Source organism: Tenrec ecaudatus, chromosome 3, assembly GCF_050624435.1.
Source record: "Tenrec ecaudatus isolate mTenEca1 chromosome 3, mTenEca1.hap1, whole genome shotgun sequence".
NCBI lineage: Eukaryota > Metazoa > Chordata > Mammalia > Afrosoricida > Tenrecidae > Tenrec > Tenrec ecaudatus.
In genome coordinates this window covers 77,039,559-77,055,333 of record NC_134532.1, presented here as the reverse complement: position 1 = coordinate 77,055,333, position 15,775 = coordinate 77,039,559, and the positions used below count along the sequence as shown (strand labels likewise).

The following is a 15,775-nucleotide window of genomic DNA, read 5'->3' as shown; positions in this document are numbered from 1 at the left end:
TTCAAGTACCAAATAGCCACAAGTGGAGCTGTGGCATAGACATAAACCAGTTTCCCTTCCTAGGTGAGACTCCCGCTGGGGGCGCGGGACCATTGGCTCCATCCAGGGGAGAGGACAGGTGGATCCTGGATTATGGGCTGCAGTACAGAAGCTTTGCATTGCCAGGCAGATGCTGAGTTGTATTGTGTTGTTTGTTTCTGAAAAGGATGTGGTAGGCCAACAAGTTTGGGAACCTGAGTCCTAACCAAAATAAATTCAGCTATTTCTCAAACTTTTTTTGGTAAAAGGACCCTTTTCATTCAAATTACTGCGTAATAGGAAGATATTTTCTTTATACAGGTATCTTCCTTATATCATAACTTACAACAAAAACCTTTATCAAGTCATTTAAAAATAAATAAATCACCTTTTCACGAAGATGTCACCGAAGGTGAAGAAGGAAGCTCCTGCCCCTCCCAAAACGGAAGCCAAAGCAAAGGCTTTAAAAGCCAAGAAGCCCACGTTGAAAGGCAGCCACACACACACACACACACACACACACACACACACACCAAAAAAAAATCCTCAAGGCACCCACAGCCAGCCACATACACACACACACACACACACACACACACACACACGAAGATCCGCAAATCACCCACCTTCGGTGGCCCTAGACCCTGAGACTAAGACAGCGGCCCAAATACCCTGGGAAGAGCGCCCCCAGGAGAAACAAGCTGGACCATTATGCCATCATCAAGTTCCCCTTGAACACAGTCTGTCATGAAGAAGAGCGAAGATAACCACACACTTGTGTTCACTGTGGATGTCAAAGCCAACAAACACCAGATCAAACAGGCTGTGAAGAAGCTCTACGACATTGACGTAGCGTCAACACCTTGATCAGGCCTGAGGTGAAAAGGCATATATGTTCAACTGGCTCCTGACTATGACGTTTTAGATGTTGCCAACAAAATTGGAATCATCTAAAGTGAGCCCAGCTGGCTAATGCTAAATATAAACTTTTTCAATAAATAAATCAATCCCATTACTTGTAAACATAAATAGCACTTTTACAAAAAAACCACTTTTCTAGAACAAACAAAAAAAATGTGAATGGACCTGTTTGCAATTCTGTTTGATCTCACTCAAAACTGTGGATTGTCATACTTATTTTTTCATTCAATCTGTTGGATTATCACATCATATTGCCCCTAGAAAACACCCCATATATACATGTAAGTATGAGTGAAAAGGGCAGTATCTTAATATGAAAATCAGGTCTGACTTCATAAAATGAGTGATCATCAATCAACCGGAACTCATTATGATTTCCCGTCTGTCAGAGTACAGTTGTGCCTGTGTGGCTTTCAGTGGCTAATTTTTTGGAAGTGGACCACCAGGCCTTTCTTCCACATCATCTCTGGGTAAACCAGACCTCTAATCTTTTCATTTAGCAGCAACGGGCCTTAAACTGTTTGCACCACCCAAAGGAGGAGCTCCTTTGCCTGGAGTGGGTCCCCTGACCCTATTTTGAGAACCTTAGTTGTAATTTGCTATGAACTGTAATTAATAACAATCAAATTCCATCCTGTTTAACTCTTAAAACATCACTGTGTAAACAAAAATTATGTAACTCCATTTCCACAATAAAACAATATTTTGCCCTTACCTACACATAGGGAATTTTTAAAAGCTTTTCAAATGTATCTCCTTGCATCCTTTTGCACATTTCAGCTATCAATGCACAAGGAGTTTAATAGTTATCAAGAGCACACTCTTAGCTCCCTTTCTCCACCAATAAAACATTTCAAGTACACAGTGATGTTAAATTATCCCCACTGACTTTTTTTCAACTACTGTTCTTTTTTTTTTTTCACCTACTACTTGATTATTTTTTAATGGTCTTTACAAGATTGAAGTTATAGATCCAATTTAGAGTAAAACAGAAAGGAATTTTTCGGGTTCAACGTATTTCATGACGAACTTTGACATACCAGCCTATGTGTTTCGTCAGTGAAAACAGGCTAGATTTCCAGAAAATTTCCCCCTCCCATTTAATCCTGACATTAAAGTTGAGCAAAACTGGTGACACTTTTTCTCAAATTTAAGAAAAGGAAAGCTCTCAAGGTAAGCATACATGAAAACAAGGCCTAATATTTTAAATGGAAAATATACCAGCAAACCCAACCCTTAAGGATACTTTAACAAGTATTAGGAAAGTAACAATCCTAAGACATTTATTTTTGCTGTAACAGGCTACGTCCCAGAGAAAAACAAACCCACCACCACCAAGTTAATTCTGACTTGCGCAAATGATGTGACACAGCACAGAACTGTCCTACTGAATTTTCAAGGCTGTAAATCTGTGTGGAAACAGACAGCCACATCTTTCTCCTGTGGTGCTGCTGCTGGCTTCAAACCACAGATCTATTCATACTTGAGTGCTTTAACCCATGCGTCACATTAGGGTTCAGCGTAATAGGCCATCCATACAAAAAATTAGCCTCAACTTAACTGTATCATAGATTCATGATTCCAATTTTGCCCACATTTACATTTTCAAAGATTGACTAAAAGGAATGAGCTTATTTCCCAGTCATGTTGCAACCTTATAGTTATCTTCAAATAAAATGATCCAATGTAAAAAATAAATTCATGAATACAAATTGTTTTCACTTTCCATTAAATATTTCTGAGCAATTTCTAGAAAACAAATCCCAAAGGATTAAACCATTAACTTACAACAAGTTATGGGACAGCTAGATCTAGAACCTCATTTCCTAACTTCAGAGTCAAGGCTCTTTGTTGCCAATTAAAGTTTTATGAATTGTTATCAAATCTTAACCACACACACACACAATCAGTATGTTAAAATGACCGTGGTTTGAATAAACAAGGATAGTTAACACTACAGAGGCACTATTTGCTTTACCTTTTACATAAACTCCTTTGGCAACAAACCTTGACTTGTTCACTCAATGAGTACACATAGGATATTCTTTGCGGGTGGCGCACTCAATGAGTACACATAGGATATTCTTTGCGGGTGGCGCAGGCCTGGGAGGGGGCAGTGTTCATCTTGTCCATCCTGAGGCACAACCCTCTTAAAGGGAAGAAGTTTCTTTAACATGTATCAGTTATAAGAAGTTCCTCTCTATCTGCTTAGAAACAATACTTACACTAACAATATTCAACCGAAGCTTATCCCTTATAGAAGTAATCCTTAGTATCTAGTACTAATCATCAACACACTACAGCAATCACTGTAGCTATGCTAGTGTTTACATATTACATAGGTTTGCATCTGTGTTCTCAATTACAACAGTAAAATGTTTGCTGAAGAAGGATTATGTCTAACACTTGCTTATTCCACCCCCACTCCTACCACAGCCCCATCAGGGGATTCAAAACTATCATTCTGTCCTTTTTACACAGAATAGTACTCTCCAATAGCACTGGAAATTAACAGAAACAGAAATGATAAACATTTCTTAATTTTCTGAGCCACCTTTTCTCAACTTTTGACTCACTGAATTAACCTTGGGTAAATCTGAAAACTTGTCTCAAGTTTCCTTCTAAAATAGGGCTTGTAAAGGAGCTTCAGGTTACAAGAACATGAATGAGGAAACAATTATAAAGCAGTATGATCATAGAAGAAAAATTTTTTCTATATGATAGAGAAACTGAATAGGGCAAAGTGAATTGCATTTAGCCTTTAAAGAAACTCTCTTTAAAACAAATGTTTTGAACTTCCAAGCAGAAAGCTGTCTCTACGTGCTCCAAGCCAAGTTTATCTGCAGATCACATTCTGTTGTGCTGGTTAATTCCAAAGGCCTTATCTTTTACAGGATTTTTTCAAAACTGAGAGTGCAGGGGCTATTCTCTAAGCATGGTCACAATCACTGAAACACCATCCCTTGAACTAGACATCCTGAATGCTCAAAGATGTAACACTGCCCCTAGTATTTATAAGGATCATTAGTAGCAGTAATAGAAAGTCAAAAATGCTACCCTTTGATATAACAAAGGACTGACTATTCAACAAAAAAAAACCCAAAACTCTCACTCAATTCTGCCTCCTAGTCACTAAAGCTAAGTTCTTGCTCTAAAAAGAAGAAAACAAGTGGTTTTAATCACATTTCGGCGATCTTCCACTAGAACCTATGAAATGTGTAGCATTATACTTTGTAAAATAAAAAGGCTGATCTTTTGTTGTTATACAACACATACAGTTGTATCACTCAAGACTGAACTTAAAGTTCTGTTAAATTTAAAGATATGCATAACTTGTTTTGTGATTTCTCCCAACCCAAGAGAATCAGGGAGCGTCACCAATCAATCTACCTAATTACAAGCTGTCTGACTAAAAACCACGGTTGAGAAACAGGATAAAACCTTTAACACTATTAATGTTGGCAAAAATATTCCTCGTCTCCCAATTCTCACCGATGGAGATATGAAATGGAACCCAGGAGTGGAACACATGTGCTTATTATTAGTGTAAATCGTATTTACGCCCGCTTCATCAGTTCAAGGCCCTCCCTGCGCAGGCTGTTATTAGTAAAGCTTCTTTTTCATGTAACATAAGTCCGTGCCCTTCCGCTGCAGCAGCGGCGCTGCACATCCCCCACCGCGGCGGCGGCCACTTCCGTGTTTACACTCCTCTTCCCTCCAATTCCATGCGAACATTGTCAGCTTCACTCCCGCCCGAGCGCCATTGGCCCAGCAGCGGCCCTTCGTCCCGCCCCCAGAAATCAACGTTCTTCTCCGGAACATCTCGGAGAGCAGATTGGAACCCGCGGCCTGTCAATCCCGCCCGTTCTGTCCTCTCCTCGGCGCTTCCGCTATGGTGGGAGGTGTGGGGGGGAGGGGAGAGGGGGCAATTCCGTGCCGAGACTTCCTTAGGGCCAAGACTCCTTCCCGCCGGCCCACGCCTCGCGATCACCCACTGTTTACAAAAATAAGCACCCTCGCATGCCCCAAAGCTCCAGGTCAGGGGTACAAAAGGCGCCCGGTGTCCTTCCCACCCACCCCCTCGGAAAGGGGGGGGAAACAGGAGGGAAGGGGCTTCAGCCTAGTTTCTTCCGAACACCAGGCCCGCGAGACGACCACCACCCGGTTACGGAGAATCCAAGTGGCCCTTCCCAGAACCGTTACTCGTGCACAAGGCGGCACCAGGTGGGGATGGCAGGGGTCGGCGCCTGCATTTTTGGCGGGTCCCGGTCGGGCTGCCGGGTCCGTGCAGAGTGGCGGGTCTGCGGGCGGCGCCGGCGGGGGTCCGTGCGGGCGGCGGGGTGAGCGCAGACAGGGGCGGCCTCCCGGCCAGACAGCGTGGCAGGCGCAGCCGAAAGACAACAGCCCCACTCACTTCCTGGTTCCTGGGCAACTGGGGTGAAGCGCACAACTCGTCGGTCCCGGAGTCCCCAACTTCTCCGGGGCGCTCTCCCGCAGCACACGCTGCCAATGCTCAGCCCGGCGGCCGCCGCCGCCGCTGGCCGGAGCAGCCCAGAAGCGACAGCGCCGGATTCGAGGCAGGTTACTCTCCAAGGTGATCACTTCCTGATTCGTCGCCTCCATTACTTCATTCACTCCCCCCTTCCCCCCGGCCGCCCAGGGGCCGTGAGGTAGACACTGTACCCGCCTGCACTGACCGCGACAGAGGAGACACCCCGCTTTTGGTGCACCCCCTCTCCTGCTGCACCGATGCACGGCAGAAAAGTTCCCCGATCCTTACCGGCCCGGATGAGCAGATCCAGCTGGTTCGTGGGTCCCTCATGCAGAGACGTCGCCATGTTTATCCCGGGGCTGGAGCTGCTGCTTCACATTGACTTACACCGTGAGCAGCGGCGGCAGGCGAGGAGGCGGAACCAGCGGCCGAAGACACACGCCGTGCTCCAGACACACTCACGCACTCGCACACCCAGACGCCCGGATCCTTGCGCGTCCACCAACAGGAAGCCGAGGCGGGCCCGCCTCCCGCCGCCGGGCTGAGAAACCCCACCACCTAACGGCAGGGGCGGCGGCGGCGGCCGCACTGGCAGCGCGATCCTTCCGCCCCGCGCGCAGACAGGAAGTCCCGGACGCTCGCTCCCGGAGCGCCCTCGGCTCCCCGCGGGGAGACACCTGAGGCTGGGAGCCGCGCCCGCGCCGCGCCCCGGACGCTGCCCCCGCCGCAGGAGCGGCACAGGTCACGCTCCGCGGAAGAAAAGTCTGCAGTGGTCCCCACTCTGGAGAAGAGCCACGAATCAAATGTTCTTCCAGGAAGAGCTCGACTAACACTCCCCCAGCTGTAAAGAAAGTTGGCTCTTTAACTTTGGGCCTTTGCAAAGCTCCTGCTAAGGGTAATCAGTCTGTTTTAAAGAGCAGCACTTTAAAACAGGACCAACAGCAAAAAGTCTACCTACGGGGGAGGCGGGAGTCTGAAAGCTTCATTTGGAAAGTAAGGAGCTCCCAACTACTCTGACTTCATCCTTCTCCTTCACAAAAGTGACAAAGAGCGTCCTAAACAGATATTTTAGTTCGTAAACATAGAACACCCCAACCTCTGGATACCTCCATTAGGCTTTTCCTAAATAGCCAGTTGTGAAATTTACGGACCCTTCATTTCTATTTATTTGAAAACAAGTAAATGTGTTCATTTTATCGTTATCGACTTGAGGAAAACAGTTTTGATAAAGACTATTATAAATAAAATACATGTTAAAAAGTTATGGAAATACCACAGCAAACCAAGAGAATGTGATCAGATGAGGTTTCATTAAAAAAAAAGTACTGCCTAGTTTCTGAATCACCCACACACATGTTGTTTCTACACAAAATTTACGTAAAAACATTGCCTCCTAACAGTGTTCAATAGGTATTTGCAGAATGAACACAAGATTGGACACTCACAAATTTAAAATAATGACAAAATGCTATGACCCACGTTAACTACTGATGAACTAGAGAAAGGCATTTCTCCTCTGGTAATATTAATACATTATCATTTTACCAAAAAATTTGCAAAGTCATTACAGAGTTGGAATGGATTTACATAGCCCATTACCTTTATTTATTCTAATACTTATTTTCTGGTCCCCTAAGTCCTGCCACCAACCCTACCCACCTCTAGCCCTCACCTAACCTTTCAAAAGTGGTTTCCCTTACACCTAATAAAAGCAATGATTTCTGAAATGAGTAAACTTGGCATGTATAGGAGAATAGAGCTGTTTAAATATTAGCTCGTATTCCTTATTTCTAATCAATTTAAAATAAGGCCTATCCATTGATATGCATGATCTTAAACTGAGAGAGCCCAGTAAACATGTGGAGGATAATTCTGGGCTACAGGCAGATCAATCTGATAACAAATCTCAACTTCCACTCTTACATTCATTAGTGTTTCATGTATTCTGTTTACAAGAGAAAAGTGTAATATAAGTTAAAGTTTTCTTTATTCTAGGGTGACAGATAACTGGGCTCAAGAGAAGTAATGTTCTCAATGTGAAAAAAAACTTTTACTTTACTATTTGCATCCTGAGATAGATCTTAAGTATTGGTAGTAATAATATGTAGTGTATGTATGTGGCGTGCATTTTATTCTCTGGACAACCTAATTATAAGTCTCCATGACAGCTCTATATTTTAAGCTCCAAGACAATAAAAGCTATATCTATCCTTGTATAATACTGAACTGTTATATCCTGCATAATACTGAATCATTATTCTATATATAGGCAACTTCCAAAATTTTGTTAAAAAATGGAATTAAAAGGTAATGGGTTTTTTTTTTCAGTTTTGAAGGTCCTTGTATGTAATATATATGTGATTATATATATATATTATAGCAGAAATTAATTCAGGTAGACTGGAAAATATATCTAGATATTTGAAGTTATTGTAAAAACAATTTTCTGGGCTTTAATGCAATTCTGCCCTGCTACCATAACTGGGCTTTCAAAAGCTACCAATGCTTTTTTAGAGACCAATAACACTATACTGGGAATATCAGAAACGGGGAACTTACTGCTGAAAAAATAAATTGATGTCAACTTTTAGGAAAGCAATTTGGCATTACATATTCATAAGTCTAAAAGAGGTTCACATTTCTGACCCAGGAATTTCATTTTTGAAACCTGACATGGCAAAATAAAACAGTACATGGATTTTTCTACTTAACTATGCTGAATTCACATGAAAATATTCACAATGTAAATGTACTAAGATTTAAATATATGAGTGGGCTTCAAACTTTTTGGAAAAACTGAATTAAACGATACTGGCATTTCCTTGATAAAGGTTTGTGAAGCCCCCTTGTATTTTCCCCATTGTGTCTAACTCAAACTATGTACATACATGTGAATGCATGTGTGTATATCTGTCTACACCCACCCCTTAATCATTGACACGGTTAGGTTCCAAAGCCTAACCTTTGGAACCTAACATAAAAAGATCAGCTCATGCAAAGATCAGCTTTATGAAAAAATGGATGATGATCACATCAGATTATAAAATGGAGGATGGCTCAAATAAAACAAAACTATTATTTAATCAATTCTTACTCATAGAATTATTCTAAGGCAGGGTAGAACTGCTCTTGTGGGTTTCTGAGATTCTAATCTTCCAGGAGCAGAAAACCTCATCTTTATCCCAAGGAGTGACTGGTGGGTTTAAACCACCAACTTTTGGTTAACAGCCCAAGCAGAAGTCCATTATGCTACCAGAGCCCTCTGGAGAATCCCTCTATCATTATATCACTGCCAAATGACATCATCACATCACTTAACTGTCAGAGTCAAGAACCATGGCCCAGTCAAGCTAACATAATCTTACCCACCAGTCAGGGCTACTTGTTACTCTAGACTCAAGCCGTGGCATTTCTCACCATCAAATATGCATTGTTAATATACAAAAACAGATTCTTTATAATTATCATAAATATGAAATGTCAGGTAATGCAGTAGTCAATAAGTGAAGGGCAGGTACATTTGTATGTGTATGACACACATGTAAGGGAAAAAAGTATTGCTATAAAATCATAAACTTATTTTTAAAAATACCATGACTCCTTCAGGACCAGTGGTAAGAGTGGCGAGGCCTGGAGGGTGGAGGGAATGTGGGGTAGAAAGGGGGAACTGACTACAGGAATCTATATACAGCCTCCTCCCTGGGGGAGGGACAGCAGAGTAGAGGGCGGGGGGGGGACATCAGACAGTGTAATATATGACAAAAATAATAATTTATGAATTATGAAGGGTTCATGAGGGAGGGGGGAGTAAGAAGGAAGGGGGGAAACGAGCAGCCAATATTAAGGGCTCAAGTAGAAGGCAAATGTTTTGAGAATGATGATGGCAACAAATGTTCATATGCGCTTGACACAAAGGATGGATGTATGGATTGTGATAAGAATTGTATGAGCCCCCAATAAAATGATTTAAAAAGAAAAATATCAAAATGTGAAGCTATTGTTTCTTGACATATCCCCCCCATCTAAGTCTATACTTTTCTGAAGGCAAGGTGTTTCCTTCTCTACCCTTCCCCAAAGAATTCTGCACTTTGATTTACACCGCTCTCAAAACAATAGTTTTAGTATGTTCCAGAGATACACATTGGGCCTCTTTGACCTGTTCTGTCAGTCTTGGGATCAATAAGAAGTCTTAAGGACACTAGGGCTTGTAAGGTAGATGAGGTAAGGATTCCCAGTGAAATTCTTTTAGAACAGCCCTTGCGACCTTGAAAGAATGAGCAGGGGCATTATAAAGTGGGGTAGGATAGGGTGGAGTGCTAATTCCTCTGTGGAATTCTTCTGACCTTTTTCTCATAAATGCAGTTTTCAATTTTTTGAAAATTCCTCTGTATTAAATCTGCATGCTATTGTTTGGTAAGTGCCATCAGTGGGTTCTGACAAATAGTGACCCGAAAGACAACAGAACAAAATGATCCTGTGCCATCCTCATCATTCCTATGTTTGAGCTCATGTTTGCAGCCACTGTGTCAGTTCACCTCGTGAGGAACTTCCTCTTTTTCACAAACCTTCTAACAAGCACTTTTGCCTTTTCCAGGGAATGATCCCTCCTGATAACATGCCCAAAGCACTTGAGACTAACTCTCTCCATCCTTGCTTTTTTTCCCCCCATCCTTGCTTCTAAGAGGCGCATTCTGACTGTACTTCTTCCAAAATGGATTTGTTTGTTGTTCTGGAAATCCATAGTACTTCCAATCTTCTTCACTAGCACCGTAATTCAAATGCATCCATTTTTCATCAGTGTTCTTTATCTGCTGTCCAGCTTTCATACGCAGAGGAAGTAACTAAAAACAACATGAGTGGGGCAGGCACACCTTATCTGTGACACAGTAAAGAGGTCTTGTGCACCAGATGTGCCCAATGCAAGACACATTCTGTGATCTCTTGACTGCTGCTTCCAAGGGGATTGGTTGTGGATCCAAGTAAAATGAATTCTTGACAACTTCAATCTTTTCTCCATTTATCACATTATTTCTCTTATCAATTAAAGAGGATTTTTGTTTACTTTATTTACACTGAGTTGCAATCCACACTGAAGACTGCAATCTGGATTTGTATACTTTGATAACCTCTCTTTTTAAGTCTTCCCTACCTTATGCCTTTGATCCAGCTGAAAATTGTTGCTTTATGTGGGGTTGCACCCTGAAACTTGATACAAATCATCAATGATTGATTGGGGATGATGTTCACTTGAGTTTTGCAAAAAAAAAAATTGGTATTAACTTTAACCTCAAAATCATTTCTTTCCCTGAAAATAACAATAATTTATCATTTATCAAGGAGCCCCAAGGGGGGGAGAGGAGCTGACACCAAAGGCTCAATAGAAAAAAACTGTCTAGAAATTAATGATGGCATCCTATGTACAAATGTGCTTGATACAATAAAATGGTTTGTTTTTTTTATAATTTCTTTCCCATGGCAGAGAGAAATATCCTAAAGGGTCACTTTGAGTAAGAATAGATTCAATGGCAACTTTTGTTTTTGGTTTTTAACAAAACTAAGTAAAGTGTATTACTGAGAATAAACTCACGCATGTCTGAAATAAAACTCTAGTAGTAATACTTTTTGATTACCCTCATATAGAGCTTCAAAATGTTCATGGAAGAATTACAGAATCTTCTAATTCCATTTTGCCATGAACACTGTTAATACCTCGTATATAAACTCATCTATCTATCCCTAGGTGGTGTAAATTCTCAATGACTAACTTAAAGAGTGAAAGTTCTAATCCACCCAGAAGCATGTAGAGCAGTGGTTCTCAACCTTCCTCATGCCGCAACCCTTTAATACAGTTCCTCATGTTGTGGTGACCGCCCCCAACCATAAGATTATTTTCGTTGCTACTTCATAACTGTAATGTTGCAATGTAAATATATGATATGATGGATGTCTTTTTATTGTTATCAATTGAGCATAATTAAGGCACGGTGATTAATCACAAAAACAATATGTAATTATATATTTTGAAATATTTATTTCTAATTACAAATAAATGAAATTTTGTTTTGAAGCATGGCGTAGCATGGTTTAACGGTCTTCACTCGGATACTCATATGTGGCCATATCTGCATGTGGGCAGACCCACCTGGAGATGGATATAGGAACAGTGTCTCGGTTCCTAACACCATCAGAAATCTGTGTTTTCTGATGGTCTTAGGCAACCCCTGTGAAAGGGTTGTTCAACCCCAAAAGGGGCTGCACCCACAGGTTGAGAACCACAGGTTCTCCCTACACTGTAGAGAGAAAAGTTTGGCAATATACTTTCAAAAAAATCAGCCATTGAAAAGCCTATGGGGCAGTTCTAATCTGATGCCTCATGAAGTCAACTCAAAGGTAACGGTTAATCACATATACATATACACATCGAGAGCCCTGGTCACACAGTTTATATATTAGGCTGCTAACCACAAAGTCAGTGGTCATAACCCACCAGGTGTTTTGAGAAAAACAGATGAGGCTTTCTGCTCTTGTAGTAAAGATCGTTCTATAATTTCGTAAACACACAGGGGCAGCTCCACACTGTTGGGACCAGCTCGACAGCAGTGAGTTTCATGCTTGGTATCTGTGTGCGGGGCCCTGATGGCACTGTTGGTTAAGCACCGGATCACTAACCACAACATCGGCAGTTGAAACACACCAGCTGCTCCCTGGGAGAAAGATGAGGCTGCCTGCTTCAGTACAGACATACAGCTTCGGAAGCCCTACTAGAGTTGAGATGAGTCAGAATCAGCTTGATGGCAGTGGGTTTGTGGGTACTTATCTGCAATTTTAAGTCATTGAAATTAAGCTAGTATTTATAAACATGGGTTTAAAAGATAGAATAGCTAGCCTAGTATGTAGACACATTAAAGTTAATTCATATTCTGCTCATAACATTATATAGAAAAACAAAACTCGCTACCATCAATCAATGATTCATAAGGCTTCCATAGGACCAAGTAGAATTGTTCCTTTGGGTTTTTGAGACTACATATTTTCATAGGAGCAGACAGCCTCATCATACATTCTTCCTTTGGGGGGAGACTGGTGGGTTCAAACCTCTGACATTGTGGTTTAACAGCTCAATGTGTAGCCCACCAGGACTCCTATATAGAACAGCATCCTCTATATCAAAGTTATTACTGTGTCCCAGCAACAGGGAGTACGGAAGAAGGAGCGGGGCAGAGATGGCAACACTGGGGGACACATACCTAAAAACTAATGCTTACTGAATGCTTACCAAATAAAATTCCGTTTCAATGAAGAAGTCTTGGTGGTGCAGTGGGTTAAATGCTGGGCTGCTAACCAAAAGGTCCGAGATTCAAAGCCACTCCATGGGAGAACAAAGCTATCTGCTTCCTTAGAGATTTACAGCCCTGGAAACTCTACCAAGCAGTTTTGTTCTGTCTTACGGGATTGCTATGAGTTAGACTGAGTTGACTCAACAGCTGGTTACAATACTATGAAACAGATATTACTGTTGTGCTCATTTTATCACCGAGAACTCCAAGCATTCTGACTCTAGAACCCTAACTCTCAAACACTCCCAAGTACCAAAGTAGCAATGCCTAATTATCTGCTAAGATTTATTTCGTGTCTACAGATTGGTGTCCATAAATTCTTTCATAAATTCATCCTTTCAAGAGGATGAGCCTCACTCCCGCCTCTCTTCAGTTTGGGCTGGGCACAATAAAACTGAAGTGATGGCGCTGGATTTCAGAAACCCTGTAGTAATAGGCACAGGGGCATCCTACCTTCCTCTCTTCTTCTCTGGTCACAGTCACTTGCTATTACAGATCGAGGGGCCCAGGTAGCAAGGAACTTTGGGATCCCATCAATAGCCAGGTAAACAACTGAACTTGGAAACACCACATTAACACCCTCACAACCAAGCCTTTCTATGACTACAGCTCATGAAAGACCCTGAGCCAGAACTATTGAGCTACCAAGCAAAGTCACAAAAACTGTGACACAATGCTTGCGTGAAACCACTAGATCTACCCAGCAAACAATCATTAATTCTGGGGGGCCAAATGGACAACAAAAACTATTTCCATTGAGCTGATTCTGACTCCTGGTCACTCCATTTGGTTTTCAATGCTATGACCTTTCAGATGCAGATCACCAGACCTTTATTCAAAGCAATCTTTTGGGGCAAGTGAGACACATCAACCTTTCAGTCAGTAGCTGAGCACTTAACTCTGTGCCCAGGAGAAAGGGACAATATAAACATCCAATTTGTCACAACATTTCTCAGCTCAGAGGAAACCGGGAGTGAATGTTTACAATTGCCCTCTAACATTGAACTACAGTCCTGAGTTTTTGTTTTCATTTATTAAATCATTATAATCTGAGTATCAACTATTTCTTTCCTTTAAAAAAAATCATTTTATTGGGGGCTCATACAACTCTTACCACATCCATATATACATCCATTGGGTCAAGCACATTTGTACATTTGTTGCCATTATCATTCTCAAAACATTTGCTTTCTACTTGAGCCCTTGGTATCAGCTCCTCATTTTCCTCTCCCTCCCTGCCCCCACACGAACCCTTGATAATTTATAAATTATTATTTTGTCATATCTTAAACTGTCCGACATATCCCTTCACCCACTTTTCTGTTGTCCATCCCCCAGAGAGGGGGTTATATGTAGATCCTTGTGAAAGGTTCCTCCTGTCTACCCCACTTTCCCTTAACCTTCTGGTATCACTACTCTCATTATTGGTCCTGAGGGGTTTATCTGCCCTGGATTTCCTGTGTTTCCAGTTCCTATCTGTACCAGTGTACATCCTCTGGTCTAGCTGGATTTGTAAGGTAGAATTAGGATCATGATAGTGGCGGGAGGAAGCATTAAAGAACTACAGGAAAGTTGTATGTTGCATTGGTGCTATACTGCACCCTGACTAACTCATCTCCTCCCCACGACCCTTCTGTAAGGGCATATCCAGTTGTCTACAGATGGGCTTTGGGTCTCCACTCGGCATTCGCCCTCATTCACAATGATATGATTTTTGTTCTTTTATGCCTGATACCTGATCCCTTCAACACCTTGTGATCACACAGGCTGGTGTACTTCTTCCCTGTGGGCATTGTTGCTTCTCAGCTAGATGGCTGCTTGTTTACCTTCAAGCTTTTAAGACCCCAGACACTAGCCAAGCACCAACAGCTTTCTTCACATTTGCTTATGCACCCACTTTGTCTTCCGTGATCATGTCAGAAAGGTGAACATCATGGAATGCCAGTTTAATAGAACAAAGTGTTCTCGCATTCAGGGAGGCCCAATGTCCATCTGCAACCTTAATACTAAGCCTATAAATATATGCACATAATTCTATTTCCCCATCATCATATATATATTTACATATGTACACGCCTGTATGTAGACCTCTGTAAATGCCCTTTGCTTCCTAGTTCTTTCCTCTATTTCCTTTTACTTTCCTCTTGTCCCACTATCATGCTCAGCATTCATTTGGGTTTCAGTAATTCCTCTCAGTTACATTGCCTTTGATCAAGCCCTACCAGGCCTCCTACACCCTCCTCACCATCGATTTTAGCTCACTTATTGCTCTCTTGTCCCTGGGTTTGTTAACACTCACTTCCTTTCCCCTGCCTCCTGTCTCCCATGTCCCCCCAGAACCATCGGTCCAGTTGTTTTCTCCTCCAAGTTGTTTATCCTGCCAATCTTATCTAAATAGATTTGCAGAGGTAATTATATGAACAAAAAAACAAGACAGAACAAAACAAAGCAACAAAAGAATACAACAACAACAAAAATCAATGACCAAGAAAAAGAGAAGTCTGTAAATAATTCAAGGTCTGTTTGTTGACCTTTAGGAGTATTTTCCAGTCAAAACCGATGGGGTGCCACACCCTGACCTCAAAGTCTATTTTCCTTGCTCTGCTCCCTTTGCTGTTCTGTTGCACGCCCTTAGTGTTTTGCCTTAGTGTGGTGGGGTCAGATCGGGCACAATTCCCACACTGTGTCTCCAGTGTTATCCCCAGTAGGGCCTATGTGTCAGTGAAGGATGTTGTGTCTCATAGTGGGGCCAGTCATACAGTCCTCTATATGCATTGGCTGCTCTGAGCAGGAATAGCATCCTCAAAGCTCGGTGGGCCAGGATGTGCTCCACTCTCTCTTCCGCCCCCTTCATTTGCTGCTGTGTGCTCTGATCAGACATGTCCCTCCCCCTGAGCTGTATCTTCAGTGCAGTCCTCTGAAGTGAATTCTTCTGGAGGGGGGGGGTGCTGTCCACATAGTTGGGATTGGGGCCGGCCCCTTGGAGCATCAACTATTTCATCCTCTA

At 42.2% G+C, this 15,775-nt stretch overlaps 1 protein-coding gene across 4 annotated transcripts in view; it reads right to left on the bottom strand.

Moving 5' to 3' along the window:
- The window catches only part of ELF2 (E74 like ETS transcription factor 2), a 112,916-nt gene that overhangs the window by 20,218 nt on the left and 76,923 nt on the right, over positions 1 to 15,775 (bottom strand). Inside the window, exon 1 of one of the 4 annotated variants that reach the window (XM_075543775.1) lies at positions 5,720 to 5,997. The exons of the other annotated variants lie outside the window; for them this stretch is intronic. Within the exon in view, the coding sequence (XP_075399890.1) occupies positions 5,720 to 5,777 (58 nt within the window). The 5' untranslated portion in view covers positions 5,778 to 5,997. Of the gene's footprint in view, positions 1 to 5,719; positions 5,998 to 15,775 lie in introns of those variants that run through there. 4 annotated transcript variants of the gene reach the window in all.